Below are 18,481 nucleotides of genomic sequence, written 5' to 3' on the forward strand. Positions count from 1 at the left end.
TATTTCTAGGCTAATACAGTTCCCGATCCATGTTCTAACGAGCTGGTTGCATTTTCTCCATTGTCTTCCCATTCTCTCGTCAGTCGGGATCGGAACAGATCCGTCTATGAAACCGTCTTTGTCCTTCGTCACCAGAGCTCGTCGGAAATCTTGTGCCCAGATCGAGTAATTTCCAGAACCCGTGAGAAGGTGGCTAATGAGCCGCAACTCCGGTCCATCGGCGGTGGATACGTAGAGAACGTCGCCGGGCTCTGGTCGGCCAGTGAGGGACGCCGTTGGATACGGCAAGTAACCGGGTGGCAGAACCGGGTAGGTATTTTGACCCAAACCCGGATTCCCTGACCCGCTTGATACCCCCGCATTGATTGTTCCAGATCCTTCGGTTGGGCCCACTCCGCTTGCGGCTGGTGGGCCGCTGTTGGGCTGGGCATTTTCTTGGCTCGCCCCAGGCAATGATGCATTTGGGTTCGGCCCAAGGTACCATGGATTCGGTATCCATTGGAAAGGCTGGCCCCCGATTGGCTGGCCCACGATGGGCGGGCCCGGTAGGAGCTGCCCTGTATTTGTCCCGGTAGGAGCTGCCCTGTATTTGTCTGAGCCTGATAGGGTTGCCAAAAAAAGGGCTGGGCTTGGCCTCCGGAAAACACAGCCTGTGAATCCAGAGTCTGTGGAATTTGTGGGTTAACTCCCTCCGAGGCATGTTGATTAGTAACATCCTCCGAGGCATGTTAATCCGTAACATCTTCTGGGGAAGACGGATCCGAAGATGATGGTTGTTTCTGATTCATGATGAGGGTAAGTGTGTAGCATTTAGCCTTTCTTCGTCTGCTTAAAATCTGATTCCTTCGCCGGAAGGGTACCTTGTTTTTTCAGGTCCAAATTCTCGGCAGGCAATCGTTGAGGACTTGCGGAAGCTAAATCAGGAGCGAAGCCGCTCTAATACCATGAAAGAAAGCAAGATCGAAGACAAGGAGAGATGGCTTTGGGAGAAAATTCAGTGTATATTTTCTCTGTATTGCTCAATACATGATGTATAAATTTATAATACAATGCATAAATGAATAAAGGAAATAAAATATTTTACAAATCAAATATAATCCCACTTGATCTTTGCATATCACCTCAACGATATCGCATATCTTCCAACAATAAGCTCCGACTCATCGAAAACGAAATATCGGGTTAAACGAATCAGTTTCGAAGGAGCCAACCCTAATGGCGTTATCGACGTCCTATTATGATACGGACAAGCCAAACTCAAACGGAAGATCTTGCTTGAAAAGTCTCTCGGACATCATTCAAAAGAACAAAGTACCGTGTGTTGAGTTCTGCGGAGAGTGCCTCGCACGCGTATGTTCCTCACACCCTCCAATTCGTTCCTATCAGAAAAGGGAAAACGTCAGACCATCGTCAGGACACCGATTGAAGTTTTGGCATCTTATACGAGGATCCTTTGCCCCGGTTTACAAGGAAGACGAAGACAATTTGCGACGTACTGTCAAACTTGAAACTCTCAAATGGGTTAACGTCAAGGTAGGGCGCGGCGTCGGAATTTGCCGACCATTCTAGAAAGCCCATAAGAGATCTGAAAATGGTTTAGGATCTGCAGACTTCATGCTGGAAGATTCCTCCAGCATCTTTTGACAGTTTCCAACTCCCCCCCACCACTTTGTCCAAATGATATTTGACAAAAATGGCATCCGCAACTTCAGCAATTCGCTCTCGAAACTTGCAGCGAGTGCAAACACCAGTTAAAACCATCGTGGCCGACTTGCTACCGGCTGAACATTTACGTCAAAAATGCCATCGCCATCTTCGATTTCGATCGGACTATCAAGAGTTAGGATGCAAAAAATGTGGTCTTCAGAAATTATTAGGCCTGGAAAAATCACGATCCCTCTTGAAATTGGGCGAGAATCGATCAGAAATAGGGTCTTTCCTCGAAATACCAGGACTTTCTATTTTGTTTCGATCGTCGTTAGTGCGCTATCAGTTGCGGGAAAACGTTATTGTCATTGAGAAAATGGTTCAAAGTGCCCAGTAATTGGAATGTCCACGACACCGCACAAATGCAGTCGGAGAAAACGACTTCTTGCTTCGTTTGCTCTCTCTCTTTTCTCTGCAATAGACTTCCGATTGGTTGGAGGACAGCGACAACGTTTTCTGCGGAAAGACAAAAACTTTCAGGTCCATTCTTGAACGTGACAAGGGGATCACGGCAGGCCACATACTGATAAGAAGATACTTCTCCCGCACGATTAGTTTAATCTCCGAATGCCCCGGAAAAGGGGGCTTAATTATCCAAGAAGTCCTAAATTCGTTGCGCTTTTGCCGATTCAGTTTCAAACCTTTCAATTTTGCCAATTGAGTCATAAACGTTTTCAAGATTTGCCAATTGAATCCATCCAAGCCAATTTAGTGGGAAAATCGTGACATGGGCCTTGACAGTCCCGTCATGAAGTACTGGTGACTAGCGGCGTGAACAATTTTTAATAATATTATAATTTTTTGTTTTTTCTTTTCTTTCTTTCTCTTTCTTTTTTTTCTTTCCTTCTTCCTCGACTTGGCTGGCCGGCCGGCTCTCGCCTCTAGCCGATCATCAGCCGTCGCTAATGCCCAGCGACCGGCTAGAAGAGGAAGAAGGGAAAAAAATGAAAGAAAAGGAAAAAAAGAGGAAAAGGAAAAAGAAAATAATAAATAAAATTTTAAAAATTATATTATTAAAAATTATTCACGTTACCACCGGCCGGTCTATGTGGCACGGCTAGTGTCCACATCGGCGATATTCCGATCAATTTGGCTAGATGGACTTGATTGGTAATGAAAATATTTGGAACTCAATTAATAAAATTGAGATATTTATGACTGAGTATACTAAGTATAATAAATTTAAGATTTTTTGGATAATTTTCTTGAAAAGGTGCACCCTTAAGGACTTTCATTTCACAATTCGACGTCGTTTTTGTAGCTTTGGCTTTTTTTGGTCAGTGTAGCTTTGGTTGTCATTGTACTTTTTATTTTTGGTTAAAGTTGTCACTGTCCTTTTTTTTTCTTGGTCGAAAAGTTGTCACTGTCCTTGAGTACCAATTTTTACGCATCTGACCATTCAAAGTGTCCTCCTTTTAGATCGACGTGTTGGAGTTGATCAATCCTTAGACGATGACGAATTGACGTGAATTGCAGAAACCCAAGCAGAATAAAGACTATGTTCTAGATACACGAGCAAGAGTGAATAGGCCCAGGACAACATAACGAGAACAAGACCATGGAAGCCCATACCTATAGCACCACAACCAGAAACGCAAGCCATGAGACCCAGGACGCTCGGAACAAGAACAAGAGCCCAGTGAGAAACTGTTGACATCCTGTAAATGCCAATTTTGATGTCAAAGAGCTGTACTTTATAATTTATAAGCAATTGATGCGATTAAACTATACATCAACTATATTCATTGACTCGGGCCGATGTTGATGAGCAAGTGTTTGGACCATTGCGACAAAGAGGAGCCTTTTAAGTTGGTCGGCAGTAATACAGCAGAGTCATCAAGTAAACGAAGTAAAGACAGATTGTGAGTATTGATTGCGTACTAAGACATGTTGGATTTCGACAAGGGGAGGAGTACTTGTATATCGAAAGACAAAGAAATATCAGTGTCTATGCTTCTGATAATGCTTTGTCAGTTTCCCGTAAAAAAACAAGTTCGATGATTTAACTTTGAAGAAAAAGATGCTGCTCCAAGACAACCTTTACTACTAAACCTTATACATTAATCATCATCAACAGTCGCCTCTCTTTCGTTTAGATCGCAGTACACAATGAGAGCCATGCATATCTTCTTCTACGGTTAATGCCGATCTGATCATGGTGAGGATTGAAGGATGCTGTTGGAGGTGGATTAGCTAATTGTGCTGATGTTAGAAGGAAAATATCATTGGATGGGCATGAAGTTCTTTACATGAACTGGGGGACTTGTTGAGTTGGTGTAACTAGTGCGATCAGCAGGTTGAAAAGGCTTAACTAGTGTGCTTCCAGCATTTTGCTCCTTGTTCTTGTTCAATGAAATTATTGACTTATCAAAAAAGAGAGAAAGAAAGAGTCAGATGTAAACTCAAGAATAGATCAGACATCTTCATCTAACACCCACCGTTTGGTCCCAAAATCTTGATCACCATACCAAACACAACCGAAATGAAACGCCAAACAGGATCAGATAATCCCACGTGCTTAATCCCCTTAAGGCATAAGCTCCATTTTTGCTGATTTGCGGGGGCGGCGGAGGCCCCAATTGCGGAACCAAAGCTGGGGTACCAGTGTTGTTTGATACTTTCGCGACGACGCCGAACCTCATTCCACCGAGGCAATGACCGGGCACATTGCAGACGAACCAGTACTTCTTGGTTTCGGTGAGAGTGACCTGGTCGTTGCCGCTTGCGTACTTGGCCAGCACGCCGGTGCTCGGGTCACATGACCGGAACGTCGACTCGGTCACTTCATACACGTTGTGTTGGCCCTTTATGTACTTGAAGACTACACTGACATTAGGAAGGAAGCAAGCCAAGATTACAAGCTGTAGGCTTGCAGGATAAACGTTACTGTCGAGAGAGACATGTTTTACCATTGAGCAGGATAGCGATCTTCAAAGTTGGTTTAATCAAGAAACCTCGCAGCAACTCCTTTTTTTCTCATAAGAAAATGACAAAGGTTCCTTCTTTTATTACGTCACCATCATTCCTAGGTGTTAAATCACTGTTTGTTGAATATATCACCCCATCATGCAAGAATATGTGCAAAATTCTAAGGCACGCATCTAAAAGCTTCATCAGGATTTTAATGATATCAGTTTAACGGATACTTGCTATACTGATAGATTCAGGTAAGAAGAGAGATGAAGCCCGGACGCACCAAGAACATCGCCGATGCTGAAATTGTATTTCTGAGACCACACGCCGTAATCTACGCCGCTGTTCCATTCGTCGCTGTCGCCGACCGTGTAAACCTCCGACACGGCACCATCCACAAGCAAACCGAGGATGGTGAGGATCACGCAGGAGCTAACGTATCTGCACAGCTTCGTTTCCTCCATATTTGCTCTGGAAAGAATGGAAAGAGACGAAGGAACCTCCAGTCTCTTGTATATTATGGCTCTGTAACGGGTGGGTGTCCGCTAATGAGTTGGATACGAATTTATTGATGGTTTGATTGGACTTAGTCCAGTCTTCAGAACTACCCAGGCAAGTGGACTTTATGACAAATGTGTCACGGACAAGGACTCCTGTGCAAGCAATGGAGGAGGATCGCTTTCTCATTGCACGCTGTGCATACATTGTGTGCGAATTAAAATTATTGGGGTCTCAAATGACAGCCAAAAGTCTACCCCCCAAATATGATTAAAGTACACCCCAAGTGTTGCTCTCGCCTCACAGCACCACCCAAAATGCACGACCAAGTCTTTTTGTGGACGAATACACCAAGTCCAACGGTATCCAAAACTATAAGAGAATAGATACTTGCAGGCATGTCGCGGGGGATGGCTTGACATGGACAGCGATACTCACTCTTGAGAAGGCCTTCGCTCTGTTACCTCATGGCTCGATCGGCATGAGATTTCCCTTTGCAATCACATTTTTTTTGTTGCTTTTATGATGTTGTTAGCAGTGAATAGCCAATTTGTCCATAATAGTAACTCTGTACCTGGTTTGCTCAGCCTATTTGGAGTTCCATTTGATTGATGAGCAATCACATGAAAAATGCAATAGCCTTCATGACATGGTGGCCATGAAAGCCAAATTAACACTAGTATTAGCCTATTAGGGCTTGACCGGCAAACAGCAAGTGATCAATGTCTATTCAGATGCCAACGATTGTGATTAGTACAGAAGGAAATCAAATGTACACTTTTTAACACTTGACAATGAATAAGATAGATTATACGTTCCAAGATCCAAAACTTTTCCTATAAAAAAAAATGAAGTCAGTACACACGGAGGCCAACTTCCGCAGAAAAAAAATTGATGTGGCCACCCCAAAATATACATTTGGCACTAGTGTTGGAACAATCACAAGGAAACGCGCATTTTTTGCTCAAAAGGAAACCAAGCTTCTAAAACATGTCATTCACCAATCAGCAAAGAATGTTGCTGCGCAAATCGACTGTTCTTCATTTGCACAGGAATGGAAGTCTTTACATCAACAAATATCTGTTGGTGAACGAAATCGTAGTGAATCGCAAAGCTAACCTCTTTGACTAGAAAGAGGCAGAGGCTTAGACTTCAGAATCTGCTATGGTTCTCCCAAATGTCTGAATTCATTGCAATCAGCTCCAGCTTCATCCAAAGCCAAGAGAAGCTTTGGTACAATCTTGGCTAACATAAGCTTGAAGCCAACCGATGTTGAATTTGCATTGTTTTCACTGCTTACAGAGGCATCCTTCGTGAGAGATCCGATTAAATATCCCTTCATATATGCATCACAAGCCTTGAGGATGTAAAAGCCACGCTTCTGAAAATGCTCCTTGACAAGGTCTTCGAAGTCCTATATGTTCCAGGAAAAAGTTCAAAAATATTCCGGTTATGACATTTTAGCAGCAAATGCGTCTACGATTAGAGAATGAAGAAGCCTAACTTGATGTAAGAGTTGCCTGAGTTGTTTTAACATGCAACTTCTCTGGTTTAACACTAAATAGAGAATTGAAATATTTAAAGCATCAGCCTAGCAGCCTGAAAGAACATCAACCAATTAAACACGAAATTTCTCAGAACAAAAAAACGTGGACGAACTTCTAGAGGATTTAACAAGTAACCAAATATCCCCGAAAAAAGGAGCATGCATTGCTTACATCCTAAGCGATAGTCTGTAATGCATGAGTTGAAAGTTAATCTTCAAGATATCCATGACCCCACAGCATCAAAGCCGATGAGGAGGATTGCAGAGAGAACAGTGAAGTATCATAAATTTTCTTTTTCTTAAATATAGCATCGATCTCCTTAGTCAATTATGCTTTAGCCATTGAATCTGTAAAGCTCACAGAGAATAAACCATCATAGTTGGTTCCATGCCCTCGCCCTTAAAGCAGAAAAAGACAGTAGGACCAGGCAAGTGTGAAGTGAATATCAGTGGATGACAGATTCGATACAAAGAAGAAAATAGAATCACAGGGCGCATTGAATGTGATTTTACCTTGGGGGGCTTTCGCATTAGATTCAGCATTGTCTTACAATTCAGCAAGAAAGTGTTCTCATTATAGGCCAACGAGTTTTTCTCTCCTTCAGCTGTCCCAATTTGCTTATCATACCCTGCCTCATTGAAGTATGGTTTAGAATTGAGCACCAATCCTTGGAGTGAAACCAACACTTGAAGAATGCTAGAAGATAAGGGATCCCACACTTCATTTCCTCTGCCAGTCCAGGTGTTCAAAAGGCTAAGGCAAACTTTCCCCTCCTCATACAAGTTGGGATTAATCCGCCATCCGCCAGAATGATAATATGCTGACTGCAGGTTTGAGGTACAATGTTACAGAAAAGCCCACTTCAAAGGAAATGAAATTAAACCTTTAATATAACCAGATAAGAGACATAATTTCAGAAATTAGAAATGCATTGTCAAAAATTTCAGAATTTCTTACTGGTGGAACATCGGGATACTCTGGGGGAAGGTGAAAGTCAAAGAAAAAAAGACCATCTTGGTAGGGTGTCGCATACGCCCCGACAATTACTGCCCTCACAAGATCCATTCGGTCTTCATAGACTCGTACATAAATCCCATCTGTTGAATTCATTTACAATGAGATCCAAGGCCATTTGACTTGAGATGATATCTACAAATTCCATTGACTCTACACATCTAACACAATTATGATTACCAGGGAGGTTATTCTGAAGGATATTCCAGTCTTGCTGTACCTTCTTGAACCACTTTCTTCCACCATTGACCTGTAGATAACATTATTACAAAGTTCAGATTTCAACTCTATCCATGATAGGCTTACGATCAGAAAATAAAGGTCCAACAACACCCCCACACCCCCCCGCCCCCCCACACACACACGCACACACACACACGCACGCACCTCCATTTATTCTCTCACTGGATGCAGAGAAAAAGGGGGCAACGGGTTCTACACTTGGACTGCCCTTTTAAGCACTGAGTATCAGCCTTTCATTTATCCCCTCAATATCATATAATTTAAAATAAGGGAACTGCAACCTTTCATTTATCCCCTCAATATCATTTAATTTAAAATAAGGGAACCGTAATTTTTTTAAATGAGACTCGCAGCATTACCTGTCCATTCGTGCCAATGAAATAGTGATCTAGAGGATCTCTAGCCGTATCAAAACGTTTAAAAGTGCAAGTAGTTTCTTCATAGGAGGCTGGAGCATCTACTTCCTGAGGCCTCGTATTGCGTAAACTTTCAGCTGCATCCACTGGATCAGGAACTATCCCAGAAATATCTTGATCCCCAATAAGATAAGTCGTGTCTGTACCCGTACAGTCCATGATGTTAGATTTCTGCGAGCTACACTCGTCACTAGAATATAATCCATCGGAACTTTGCATCAACATCTGGGAATGACTGTCATTTTCAGCTTCAGAATCCAAACCAGAGTCCAGATTTTTCCGGCCTCGTGAAAATATTCCAGTTGCCAATCTGGTTACAAATCCAATCGCAGCCAAAGGAAAAGAAAGTGCTGAATTCATTCCAGTATGGTTTTCCACACTCTCTTCTCCAGAATCATTGTCATCATCATTTGCAAGTCCAACCTCCTAGAAATAATTCGGCGTCGTTACTCAGAGAAGGGGCAATTAACATACACCATATAAAGGAAAAATTCCTGTAGATAGTGTTTACAGCAAGAGTACAAATAAAGTTCAATGACATTTTATTTACAAGATCGTTTCATTAGAGCTACCACTGATCCTGCTTCAAAGTCCAAGAGAGGTCTCTCGATTCAATCAACTGTGTAAGTTCTAAAATATTGAACAGAGTTGTAATGCAGTCTGGCTCAAGATATGTTCAAGGTAGACATCGCAAACATCAACTTTGCGACCATGCAAAGCACTTACGAAATCTATAAAAACAAAAAAGTTGATTTCTAAGAAAGCCATCTACTTTAGTCATAAATTGATTGTTTTTTCAGCATAACAAGCTATTTAACGTCCATGTAACTTCACTTCAGGGCTAGAAATATTTATGAAGTCAAACAGCAAATTGTTAGTGCCTCATTAAACAAGTAGGCCACATTTAAACGCCCGACAGGGTTCTGCTACATGACTTTATAAACCAGTTTTGTAAACCAACCTTTGTATTTCTTCTCTTCAGTATCCACTCCACTAAATGCGAATATCATCCAGTACACCAGATAATTCTAATAGCATGTTAACTTGTGTTATTATTAAATTAAATGAGTCCAAATTGTTCATGATAAAATCTCCTCCTTGTACTTTTTGTGACAATCGTGCTAAGTGCACGTGCCTCACATCGCCAGGCCGGAAGGTTGTCTCTGCATTTACATTCATCAAATTGTGCTCTAGGCATAAGGAGAAACAAACCTCTTTGTCATTTGCTACAGCGTCCATTTCATCATCATCTACAGTTTCCCAACTTGCAGCATCGCTAACCCCGCTGCCAGAAGCAATCGACGCATCGTCATCATCTCGACCGACAACATATATGGCCTGCGGTCCGACCTATAAACCACAAAGAAGAGACAACAAAAGGCCAGATATTAAATCTAGTCTATAAAAGGAGAAAGCGAGCGAGAACGAGTCACATTATTGTAACAAAACTGAAAAAATGAGTGGAATTGATTGAAGGTCATTTTTTGTCCAGAGGGAGGAACAGAGCAATAAAGATTTAGGCCTGGCCTGTATCCAACCTAGTAACACGTGGAGCTTTAGACATGACGAATCTTTGGAATTATTTCTTTTCGAGCTCATTATTCAAATGATTCACAAGTAATTTCTCACTGGTTAAAGCCAGCAGCTGTTCCAGCTCAAGTAGAGTTTCTAACTGTTAATCACCAGATTTACCACCACATTGAGAAAGTTCATGCAAAAAATAGAAGGGCTCCAACCTTCTTCCATCAATTGCTTTTGCGGTTGAAAGCAAAAAGAAGAAAAAACAAAAGAGGTGTTAATGTCAACAATGGTAAGCATGCCAACTGCGCACAGACCATTGTCAGACTAGTGCTAAAAGAGTACATAAGTGTAACTATAAATAAAGGAAGATATAAATAGCTATAGGCTGTCATGCATACCGTTGAAACCATCCCGTCAGCCCATGTAACTTCAATGTCACCATCTTTAAGCCCGGTTATATTACCGACCCATGAAAGATCTGTAAAGGTAGAGGTAGCTTCATTGTCGGTGACTTCCTCGACCTTTTGAGTCCCCAAGCTGTCTTCTTCGTTATCTGTTGTATCCTCCTCTGGCACGCTTTGTTGCATTCCTGTCTCGATAGATTTCATACCAGAATCCATTTGCAAAGAAGCAGAAACTGGGGACAAACGTACAACGACGTCACCATAACAATAGTCATAATCTGGATGTCCCTCCAGCTCATAGACACTAACAACTTCCTCTTTCTCAAACTCACGAGTATCTTCTGGCCTGGCAACTGGTTTTAACCAGTTGACACGAGCTGTTCGCTCTTTGGCATTTACACTTTTCACTACCCCAACACGCCGAACTTCACCAGCATAATCCTCGTCATCAGCAGCCTTTTCGACCACATACTGTTCAGCAACAAATTCATGATCACCAGGCGTCTCAATTGGAATCAATTTTGTTGAGTCCAGACAGCGTTCAATCTGACCGTCCTGCCACGCCACATCAACTTTTGTTCTGGTATTGACAATTTGAAGAGCTTTTTCAAAATTTTCCTCTTTCCTTCGAATCTTCTTGTCCCTCTTCAGAACAACTTTACGAATCTTTTTCCGATGAAGAGGCCAAGGTTCATGAAGAGTTTCCTTGGCAACCGACAATGAACTGCTACATGAGCTAGACTCAGATGAGGCTGCGTATCGTGTAATTGATTCCAATGGAGCCTTTGGGTCCAATACAGTGTCTGCATCAGTATCCATGAACTCTCTGTTGTCAATTGACTCATCCAATGCAACCTCCTTTTCCGGTTGAGAGCTATCTAACTCACTGTTGAGCGAGTCATCAAGTTCTAGTCTTGACAAACCCTTGTATAATAGAGACGAAGCTGGTGTTGAAGATGGAAGAAGACACCAGTCACCTAGCTGCCAATTTGCATGGGAAAAGCAAGACAGTAATTTCAGTTTCTTCGGGCTCTGTTCTTCCGCTGGAGCAGTCGAAGAATCAGGCCCGTGTCCAGCGGACGCTATCCAATATATAAACACCGAGCCTATCGTGACTTTGGTTACGGTACCCTCCAACTTATTAGCTTTCCACAACCCAGATAGCCATCTCGAATTCTTGAAAATCGAAGAAGAGCTAGCCTTGACACGTTGACCAGGAAAATAAGTACAATGCTCATCTTCAAGTAGATTCTTGGTGATAGGTTTGAGGCGATGTGGCTCAGCCTTCATTACTTTACAGACAGAACCATCATCAAACTGCACAGTCACATTATCTAGAACACCATCTACTCTACCCAGCCACGGACCGAGGACAACATAATCTCCAATAGAAAATTCCGTCACACGCTTTAGTTCTCTCGATGGTATATCTTCTATAGTAGATCCACTATAAGTTGATACATCCACATTTATACTAACATCCACCACGACACCAATTTGACCTGTAGGGTCTAAGGCTGAAGCCACATAATCCCCGTGTAAGAATCCCCGATCAATGACTGTTACTTCATTAAGACTTTGAGTACTCTCAATGTCATTCATCCAGAGCACTCGAACTTGGTCGGCAGATAGAGGACCTGGTTTCTCATCACCTTGGCTTCCGGCACAATTTTCCCGAGATAATTTGATTCTATCACCATCAGTCTCCTCATTTGCACTGTCTTCAGCATCGTCTTCATCGTCTTCGTCTTCATCCTCCTCATCAGTAATGCTGCCATCTGAATCAGAGTCCCCAGCAACTTCAGTCACTATACCGATCGTTCCATTTTTTTTGCTCCTCACCACATCTTGCCTATATATGCCAGGGAAACTCTGAGTTTCCTTGATGTTTCTATCTGCTTCTGCCATTCCATTGCTGTCACCATTGTTATTCACGTCAGAAAGACAACCACCGATAGCAGAATCAGCTTCCTCCAGAGTCGTGTCGTGCCCACTTGTGGTTGGTTCCTCAGCAGCAATATTCTTCTGTTGCAATGCCATCTGACCATTCATAAAATCCAAATTTAACATCACCTTCGAACAAATTGTCACCCAAATCACAAACCAATCATGATATCTTATAAACACCGCCAAAAGAACATATAAAAGTGCATCACAAAGGATTTGCAGAAAGAACGAATAAAGGGAAATAAGATCATATGCCCTCGTAGCCCAAATATATGTATGCACCGTATGTTCCCCTAGGCTCGAATTCCCAGACAATGTCGGCCATTCACAACAAGATTACAAACAGGAGCTCTTTTTAGTGTCGCAATGGAACACTAAGTCCTAAAAATCTCTACAGGCCATGTCTTCCAAACCTCTGAGATTCAGGAGTGACGAAAAATATGATTTCTCTACGGAATACCATCACCTTCGCGTTTCGGAAATGAGAAGACACAATTCGTAAGAATTTAAAAGAGAGAAAAAAACAAATCTTTTAGCAACAGGCAGCTATTGAGCGGATTAAACCCTCGAAAGATTCAAATAGATTAAATCTTTTAAGCCACCAGAACGAACGGCATTCAATCAGGCATCGGGTGCAAACAAGCCAAGCGCGCCTCCAATGAACAACGAACGATTGCCAGCTTCAAACAGAACCCACCCAATGACCCATCGAAACACAATCAATAAATGCAGATATCAACAAACACGAGCTACCCATCTTCATCCCACGGAGCTCATCCCAGCTTATCATAACCCTAAAGCAGCTGAAGAACAAGCCGCAGACAAGACCCAGAAGACCAAGACATGAACTAAAACAAAAAACGCGCGCGCGCGAAGGAGCTCCATTCAGCTACCCATCCAATCGATCGTCGACGAATCCAATCATACACCCACACGATCGATCCAAAGCAAGCTACACATGAATCATCCGCCGCCTCCTCACAAGATCATGTCGCGAGACGGAACCGAGACAATCAAGGACAAACCCAAGAAACCCAAGGAACAGTCACCTCGTAAGGGAAGATCAGTCTCGGAGGAATGGAGGAGAGAGATGCAGAGAGGAAGATGTCCGTCGGAGACGTTCTTGTCTGAATATATATTTTCGAACGAGCGGCCCTTCGGCTTTTTTGTTTAGCGATGGGGAGAGAAACGTGAATGTCTGCGACCTCGACAGGGGGGACCGGGGGAGCTTCGATGGCTCGATCCCGGATACGGAGAGAGGGGCATAATCGTAATTCGGACCCCGCGCGACCGGCTCGTGCTGGAGGCGGAGGCGAGGGCAATCGTGGGGACGGATTTGCTGGCGAAAGGCCCAGATTGCCCCTACCCTTTCGTTCCTTCGTTTTCCAATTTTTTCCATTTCCGACCAAAAATAATCCACAGGAATATGTTTTACGGGAGAATTTCGAATAGGAATCCGAAGTGAAGCCGGTTTTCTTTTTCTTAAAAAGGGGCTTGGAAAAATTTGAAAGCGACCTTGTTCAAGGTCCCTTATTAGAGACAAGATTCACTCCGGACCCTCTTTAAAAAAAGTCGCCTCAATTCAAGCCATTATTTGAAAGTTTCGCCTATAAATTTGTCACGAAAATGCAATTGAATCTTAAAAATTTTCAAAAAGTGCAATCAAGTCCTAAAACTTATCCCAAAAGAATAATTAAGCCATAAAACTTTCAAAATGTGCAATTAAGTCTTGAAACTTGTCAAGTTTGCACAAACAAGTTCCAAAATTTGTTAACATTTTTCATTTGTCAAGTTAGATAGAATTAATGAAAAGATTTGATTGTACCAATTTGACAAATTTTAAGAACTCGATTGCACTTTTTGAAAATTGTAGAACTCAATTGCACTCTCTGACAAGTTTCCACATTATACTTGTCCCTTTTATTCGTCCTTAACGTGATCCATTTTGTTGGGGGTGATTGAGATTACTAAGCAATGAAACGAGCATCGTGGAAGTCAAGAAAGGAGGGATGCTTTCTTGGGCTATTATGAAACGTAATGTAACGTGATAAAAGAGTCGAGTCCGCGGCGACAAGGCAAGGGAAACCCAACAGACTCCGCAATCGAATCGGGTCAAAAGCTTGGGCCGGTCGGGCCCGATCCCGAGCTTGGAAACCACTCGTCAGGCCCGCCTGATTAAAAAAAGGTATGGGCCTTACCGGGCCGGACACCCATTTCGATCCGGTGCAACCGAACAAAACCCGTGCCCGACCCGTTACCTGCAAATGAAGAACTCGACTCCTCCTCAGCAGCGTCAGCTCCAGCGGTTGAAGCAACGCGATCGGAGAAGATGATCGTCTGCGTCGCCGTCGTCGGCCACCAGGTACGCCTCCGCCCCCGCGGTGCACGCCGGTGCCCGGAATGCGCCCTCGTGCGATTCGTCTTCGATTTTTCCAGATCGCCTGAATCCATCTTATGGCTGTTCGTCTTTTTGTGTTTTGATTCGCGCGGCTTTTGATCTCCGATCGGGATCAGAACAACCCGCTGTACATACAGAGTTTCACGGAGGCGGACGATGCGCTCAAGCTTCACCACATAGTCCACTGCTCTCTCGACGTCGTCGACGAGCGAGGTAGTTCGTAGTTCCCTCGTATACGTATCTGCACGCGTAGTTCGTTGCCCGAACTTTGATCCGAGTCACTTCATTTGGCTAATGTTGCGAATGTTTTCTTCTTAAGGGCTGTAATAACAAGGTTGCTAGCATCCCGTTGATTCTGATTTTAGTGGTGATTCAGAAATTGCATTTGTTCTTTAGCTAGTGGTAGGGAGTGGGGAAATTTCTCATAGCAAAGTTTAGATCTTGGCACATATTGTGATTTTGAGGCTAACGTCACGTTGCGGTTTCCTATTGGTGAATTCTTATGGTGTTGTGGTTGCTCTGTTTGAATATGTTCAGTGAACAATCCGAAAAAATCAGGGCCACTGCTGAATGAGACTTTTCTGGGTCTTCTTTATCCGACCGAAAACTACAAAGTGTAAGTCCTCTTTTGCTTACTTGATGAGTAGAAACTTGTGTCGACCAGTAATGGTTAGTGCTCTGTGATTTAGTAAGCGAATTTTTGGTTGATGCGGTCATTCTGCTTGCAGGTATGGCTATCTGACTAATACAAAAGTGAAGTTTATCCTAGTCACAACAGATTTAGATGTCAAAGATGCCGATGTGAGAAATGTGAGTAAACTTAAGTAAATACAGTTGTTTCTGATGTAATTTTCCGAAATCTTTGGTGAACTCCTACATCAGTATCCTTATACAGTTGCATGTCGGCTGTTGATCCTAGGCTTTGCTATAAACTTTCCATTGTTGCCAAGTTGAAAATGTATCCTGGATGTGATGGTAAATAATAGAGGTTTGAGTTTGCTGATCCTGGAATAGGGATCTGTTGAATGTGGTGGTAACTAGTAAACTTCAGGGTAAAGATTCTCTCCTAGGGAACAGACTGGTGGCATGTGTCTTGGTGGAGCCTAACGGACTAAGCCTAAAACGTGAATTTCATGCTTGTTCTTGTTAGTAACTTACAATTCTCTTGAGGGCAGTCGGGTATTTGTGGACCATCAATGCACCCAGCTTTAGCTTCCGGTTTACTTGGTATATGCCTCATAAGGATAGCGAGGGCATCTGATAAAGCAGAGCTTACTCGAGTGGAGATCCTCATCGTTTGAAGAAAAAAATGGCAAGTAGTTGAGATAGTGTAAAGCATAAGAAGCATCTGTTAAACTTTGATTCTAGTAAAAAGGAATCATTTGACAGGTGATGGATCAGATTGCAACACTTGCACTTTGTCTTCCTTTCCGTTTCCTCTCCTGCTTCTTGCAATATTATGCGAAACAATCTACTTCCTTTGAGGGAGTGTACAGATCGTCTAAGGCTACAGAAGAGAGCATCTAGCCGTACTTGGATATGAATGGACTATGAATAATATGAGGTCTAGCTTTGCTTATGCATCACTGGCGCATGGCTGGTTTTGTAAGTTAGTAATGATGATCTCTTCTGGCATGTAAGATGAAGAGGCCATTGCCATTTTGTAATTACATAGCAATATGCAGATTGTATCTTTAGGATGCTTGAGTAGGTACATTCTGCTCCTACTGGTAGTTGTATCATCTCGCCTGTGATTGAAATCTGTCTCATTGCTTTGTTTACGAACAGTTCTTCCGGAGGTTTCATGCGGCATACGTGGATGCAGTTTCGAATCCGTTTCATGTACCCGGTAAAAAGATAACCTCCAGAACATTTGCGGAGAGAGTCAGTACCATTGTGAAGGCATTTGGCTCAAGTTCAGCTGGCTGAAGCAACTTATCACTGAACGATACACTTTTTGTCCACTTTTCTGCTGTTGCTGAAACTGCAATGGGTTGTGATATCTTGCTTACTCAGAAAAGAGTTGAGCTTCTGTTAATTCCATGTTTTACTGATCATATTTGTTTCAGGAATGGACAATACCATTAGTTTTACTTTTAGCTTTTGAGCTACATCTATTGGATAAATGCCATTAGTTTTACTATGCTCGGGAGAGAGACAAAATTTTCGACCGGAATACATAACAAATTCGATATCACAGGACTTTAAAAAAAATAGAAATAATTCTGGAGATAGATAAATGGGTTAATACCACGAAAAAACCTCAAACTGGTACATCTATGATAATTTTACCCCAAATTAATTTTTTGACCACCAAAAACCCAAAACTGGTACACTTGTGATAAATTTACCCTTGGTTTGTTTCCGTTAAGTTTTACTGTCAAATTGTTTTATTAAATGACACGCGACAGTTAACTGATGTATCAGTTTTATGTTTTATCCTCCGTTTGTCACATGTGTACCAGTTTGTGATTTTTTGTGGTATTAATTTAATTTAACGGAAATTAATGAAGAGTAAATTTGTCACAAATGTACTAGTTTGGGATTTTTACTGGTCAAAATATTAGTTTGGGATAAATTTATCATAGATGTACTAGTTTGAGATTTTTTGTGATTAAAAAATTAGTTTTGGGTAAAATTATCACAAGTGTACCAGTTTAGGATTTTTCGTAGTATTAACCCTAGATAAATTAAGGGAGTTTTGCGCAACAATTGTTCGTCCTATCACTTCATGAAATTAATGAGAACGCAATTAGTGCAAAGAATGCCCAAGAATTCACACGTCATTAGATTATAGGATGACATGTAAATCTAATGTCATTAGATTATAGTATCTTTGACCAAAAAAAAATTAGATTATAGGATCAAAGTACGACCTACGCGAGAGGGGAGTAGGCTTAGGCCAAAGTCCAGTCTACGCGTGAGGAGACTGTAAAATAATTAAATATTAAATTTACGCATTCATTTAACAACTTAGACTTTTAGAACAGTTGGCGGTGTACTTACAAAATCTAACACAGTATCAGATATTATCCCTTTCGCGTATGTGCGTCAACGCACATCAGTCAAAATTCTATGTTCAAAATTTTTATGAGTTGCTCTTAATTCGGTTTGCACGGTGAGAGTAGTGGTGTTGAAATGTTGTCTTAGATGCTTCACAACAAATTCTATATGCTCCTTATATTCATGTGGTCTCTCTTTATCTAATAGCTTTGGATAATCTAGCATAAAATTAGAGTTAGTCGATCCTAAAGTGCATCGGGTGTAAGGGCACACCCGAGTGTGCATCCGGAGCTAATCTCACATCTCATCATTTTTGTTTTCAATAAGTCGTAATATCCTCCGCTGATCGTCTTGTCCGATTGCCAACGTCGACGAGTTCTGTCGTCGCATAGTTTGCAAAGCCTTGTCATTTGAGGAAGTGCCATTGCCCAATTACCATTCTGTCAGCAAAGTCAACTGTATTGGCCAGTTGCTGTTTCCTTCGAATTCTCAGCTTGGTCATTACGGCGCTAGCCGCATAGGCCACGTCATTCAATATCTGTTTTGAAAGCAAAACCAGCCACATCGGTCGTTTGCAATTACAACGCCAGCCGCATCGGTCGCGTTCGTTTAGTTACTGGTTTGGTCAGCAAATCCAGTCATATCGACCATGCTTTCCTTTGATTCACGACATCTGTTGCTCATATCAAAGAATCGACACCACCGCCAAACTCGCCGCCTTAAGAATTCCTTAATGACAACCTAGGTGTTTTCGTATTTTTTTAGAGATAATTAGATAATTTTCTAGGATATTTGAGATAATTAAGATATTTCTATTGATTCTTCTTATCTTTTAAGATTGTACGTATATCTCTTTTTAATTGTGCTAAC

General features: G+C 42.1%; 3 protein-coding genes and 1 long non-coding RNA gene across 7 annotated transcripts; 2 read left to right on the forward strand and 2 right to left on the reverse strand.

The window, feature by feature from the left end:
* The first annotated feature begins 661 nt into the window (after positions 1–661).
* LOC130135472 (uncharacterized) lies at positions 662–1,045 on the forward strand. Its single transcript, XR_008814842.1, has 2 exons — positions 662–795; positions 891–1,045. It is a non-coding gene; the product is annotated as an uncharacterized LOC130135472 (long non-coding RNA).
* Positions 1,046–4,025: 2,980 nt separating this feature from the next.
* On the reverse strand, positions 4,026–5,799 carry LOC115672791 (basic blue protein-like). Of its 2 annotated transcripts, none has more exons than XM_030594737.2 (2): positions 4,904–5,799; positions 4,026–4,528 (listed from the first exon to the last, which is right to left on the reverse strand). In XM_030594737.2, exons 1-2 carry the CDS (start codon positions 5,082–5,084, stop codon positions 4,167–4,169), a joined length of 543 nt encoding a protein of 180 aa, XP_030450597.2. In that variant the 5' UTR covers positions 5,085–5,799; the 3' UTR covers positions 4,026–4,166. The 2 variants fall into 2 exon arrangements, with proteins under 2 accessions (XP_030450597.2, XP_030450599.2); XM_030594739.2 differs by having other exon boundaries at positions 4,026–4,533.
* Positions 5,800–5,906: 107 nt separating this feature from the next.
* Positions 5,907–13,395, reverse strand: LOC115672593 (probable ubiquitin-conjugating enzyme E2 23). Of its 3 annotated transcripts, XM_030594432.2 has the most exons (8): positions 13,260–13,395; positions 10,258–12,303; positions 9,551–9,688; positions 8,282–8,764; positions 7,860–7,929; positions 7,623–7,762; positions 7,178–7,489; positions 5,907–6,532 (listed from the first exon to the last, which is right to left on the reverse strand). In XM_030594432.2, the coding sequence occupies exons 2-8, from the start codon at positions 12,301–12,303 to the stop codon at positions 6,281–6,283; spliced, it is 3,441 nt and encodes a 1,146-aa protein (XP_030450292.2). In that variant the 5' UTR covers positions 13,260–13,395; the 3' UTR covers positions 5,907–6,280. The 3 variants fall into 3 exon arrangements, with proteins under 3 accessions (XP_030450292.2, XP_056160772.1, XP_056160773.1); XM_056304797.1 differs by lacking the exon at positions 5,907–6,532 and having other exon boundaries at positions 7,405–7,525; XM_056304798.1 differs by lacking the exons at positions 5,907–6,532; positions 7,178–7,489; positions 7,623–7,762; positions 7,860–7,929 and adding an exon at positions 8,119–8,196 and having other exon boundaries at positions 8,249–8,764.
* Positions 13,396–14,437: 1,042 nt separating this feature from the next.
* On the forward strand, positions 14,438–16,707 carry LOC130135475 (uncharacterized). The gene is made up of 5 exons (XM_056304880.1): positions 14,438–14,572; positions 14,725–14,821; positions 15,146–15,224; positions 15,337–15,418; positions 16,397–16,707. Exons 1-5 carry the CDS (start codon positions 14,540–14,542, stop codon positions 16,535–16,537), a joined length of 432 nt encoding a protein of 143 aa, XP_056160855.1. The 5' UTR covers positions 14,438–14,539; the 3' UTR covers positions 16,538–16,707.
* Positions 16,708–18,481: the final 1,774 nt, after the last annotated feature.

This window comes from Syzygium oleosum, unplaced genomic scaffold, assembly GCF_021117445.2.
Source record: "Syzygium oleosum isolate NSW1041296 unplaced genomic scaffold, Sole_v2.1 Sole_v2.33, whole genome shotgun sequence".
Taxonomy (NCBI): Eukaryota; Viridiplantae; Streptophyta; class Magnoliopsida; order Myrtales; family Myrtaceae; genus Syzygium; species Syzygium oleosum.

Excerpts from the sequence above, each read along its gene's own strand:
- LOC115672791 (XM_030594737.2), bottom strand. The coding sequence starts at position 5,084 with ATGGAGGAAACGAAGCTGTGCAGATACGTTAGCTCCTGCGTGATCCTC. Across the intron at positions 4,529-4,903 it reads CAGCATCGGCGATGTTCTTG|TCTTCAAGTACATAAAGGGC; the intron begins GTGCGTCCGGGC and ends ATGTCAGTGTAG.
- LOC115672593 (XM_030594432.2), bottom strand. The coding sequence starts at position 12,303 with ATGGCATTGCAACAGAAGAATATTGCTGCTGAGGAACCAACCACAAGT. Across the intron at positions 9,689-10,257 it reads CTGACGGGATGGTTTCAACG|GTCGGACCGCAGGCCATATA; the intron begins GTATGCATGACA and ends TGTGGTTTATAG. Across the intron at positions 8,765-9,550 it reads CTGTAGCAAATGACAAAGAG|GAGGTTGGACTTGCAAATGA; the intron begins GTTTGTTTCTCC and ends AATTATTTCTAG.
- LOC130135475 (XM_056304880.1), top strand. The coding sequence starts at position 14,540 with ATGATCGTCTGCGTCGCCGTCGTCGGCCACCAG. Across the intron at positions 14,573-14,724 it reads TCGCCGTCGTCGGCCACCAG|AACAACCCGCTGTACATACA; the intron begins GTACGCCTCCGC and ends GATCGGGATCAG. Across the intron at positions 15,419-16,396 it reads AAGATGCCGATGTGAGAAAT|TTCTTCCGGAGGTTTCATGC; the intron begins GTGAGTAAACTT and ends GTTTACGAACAG.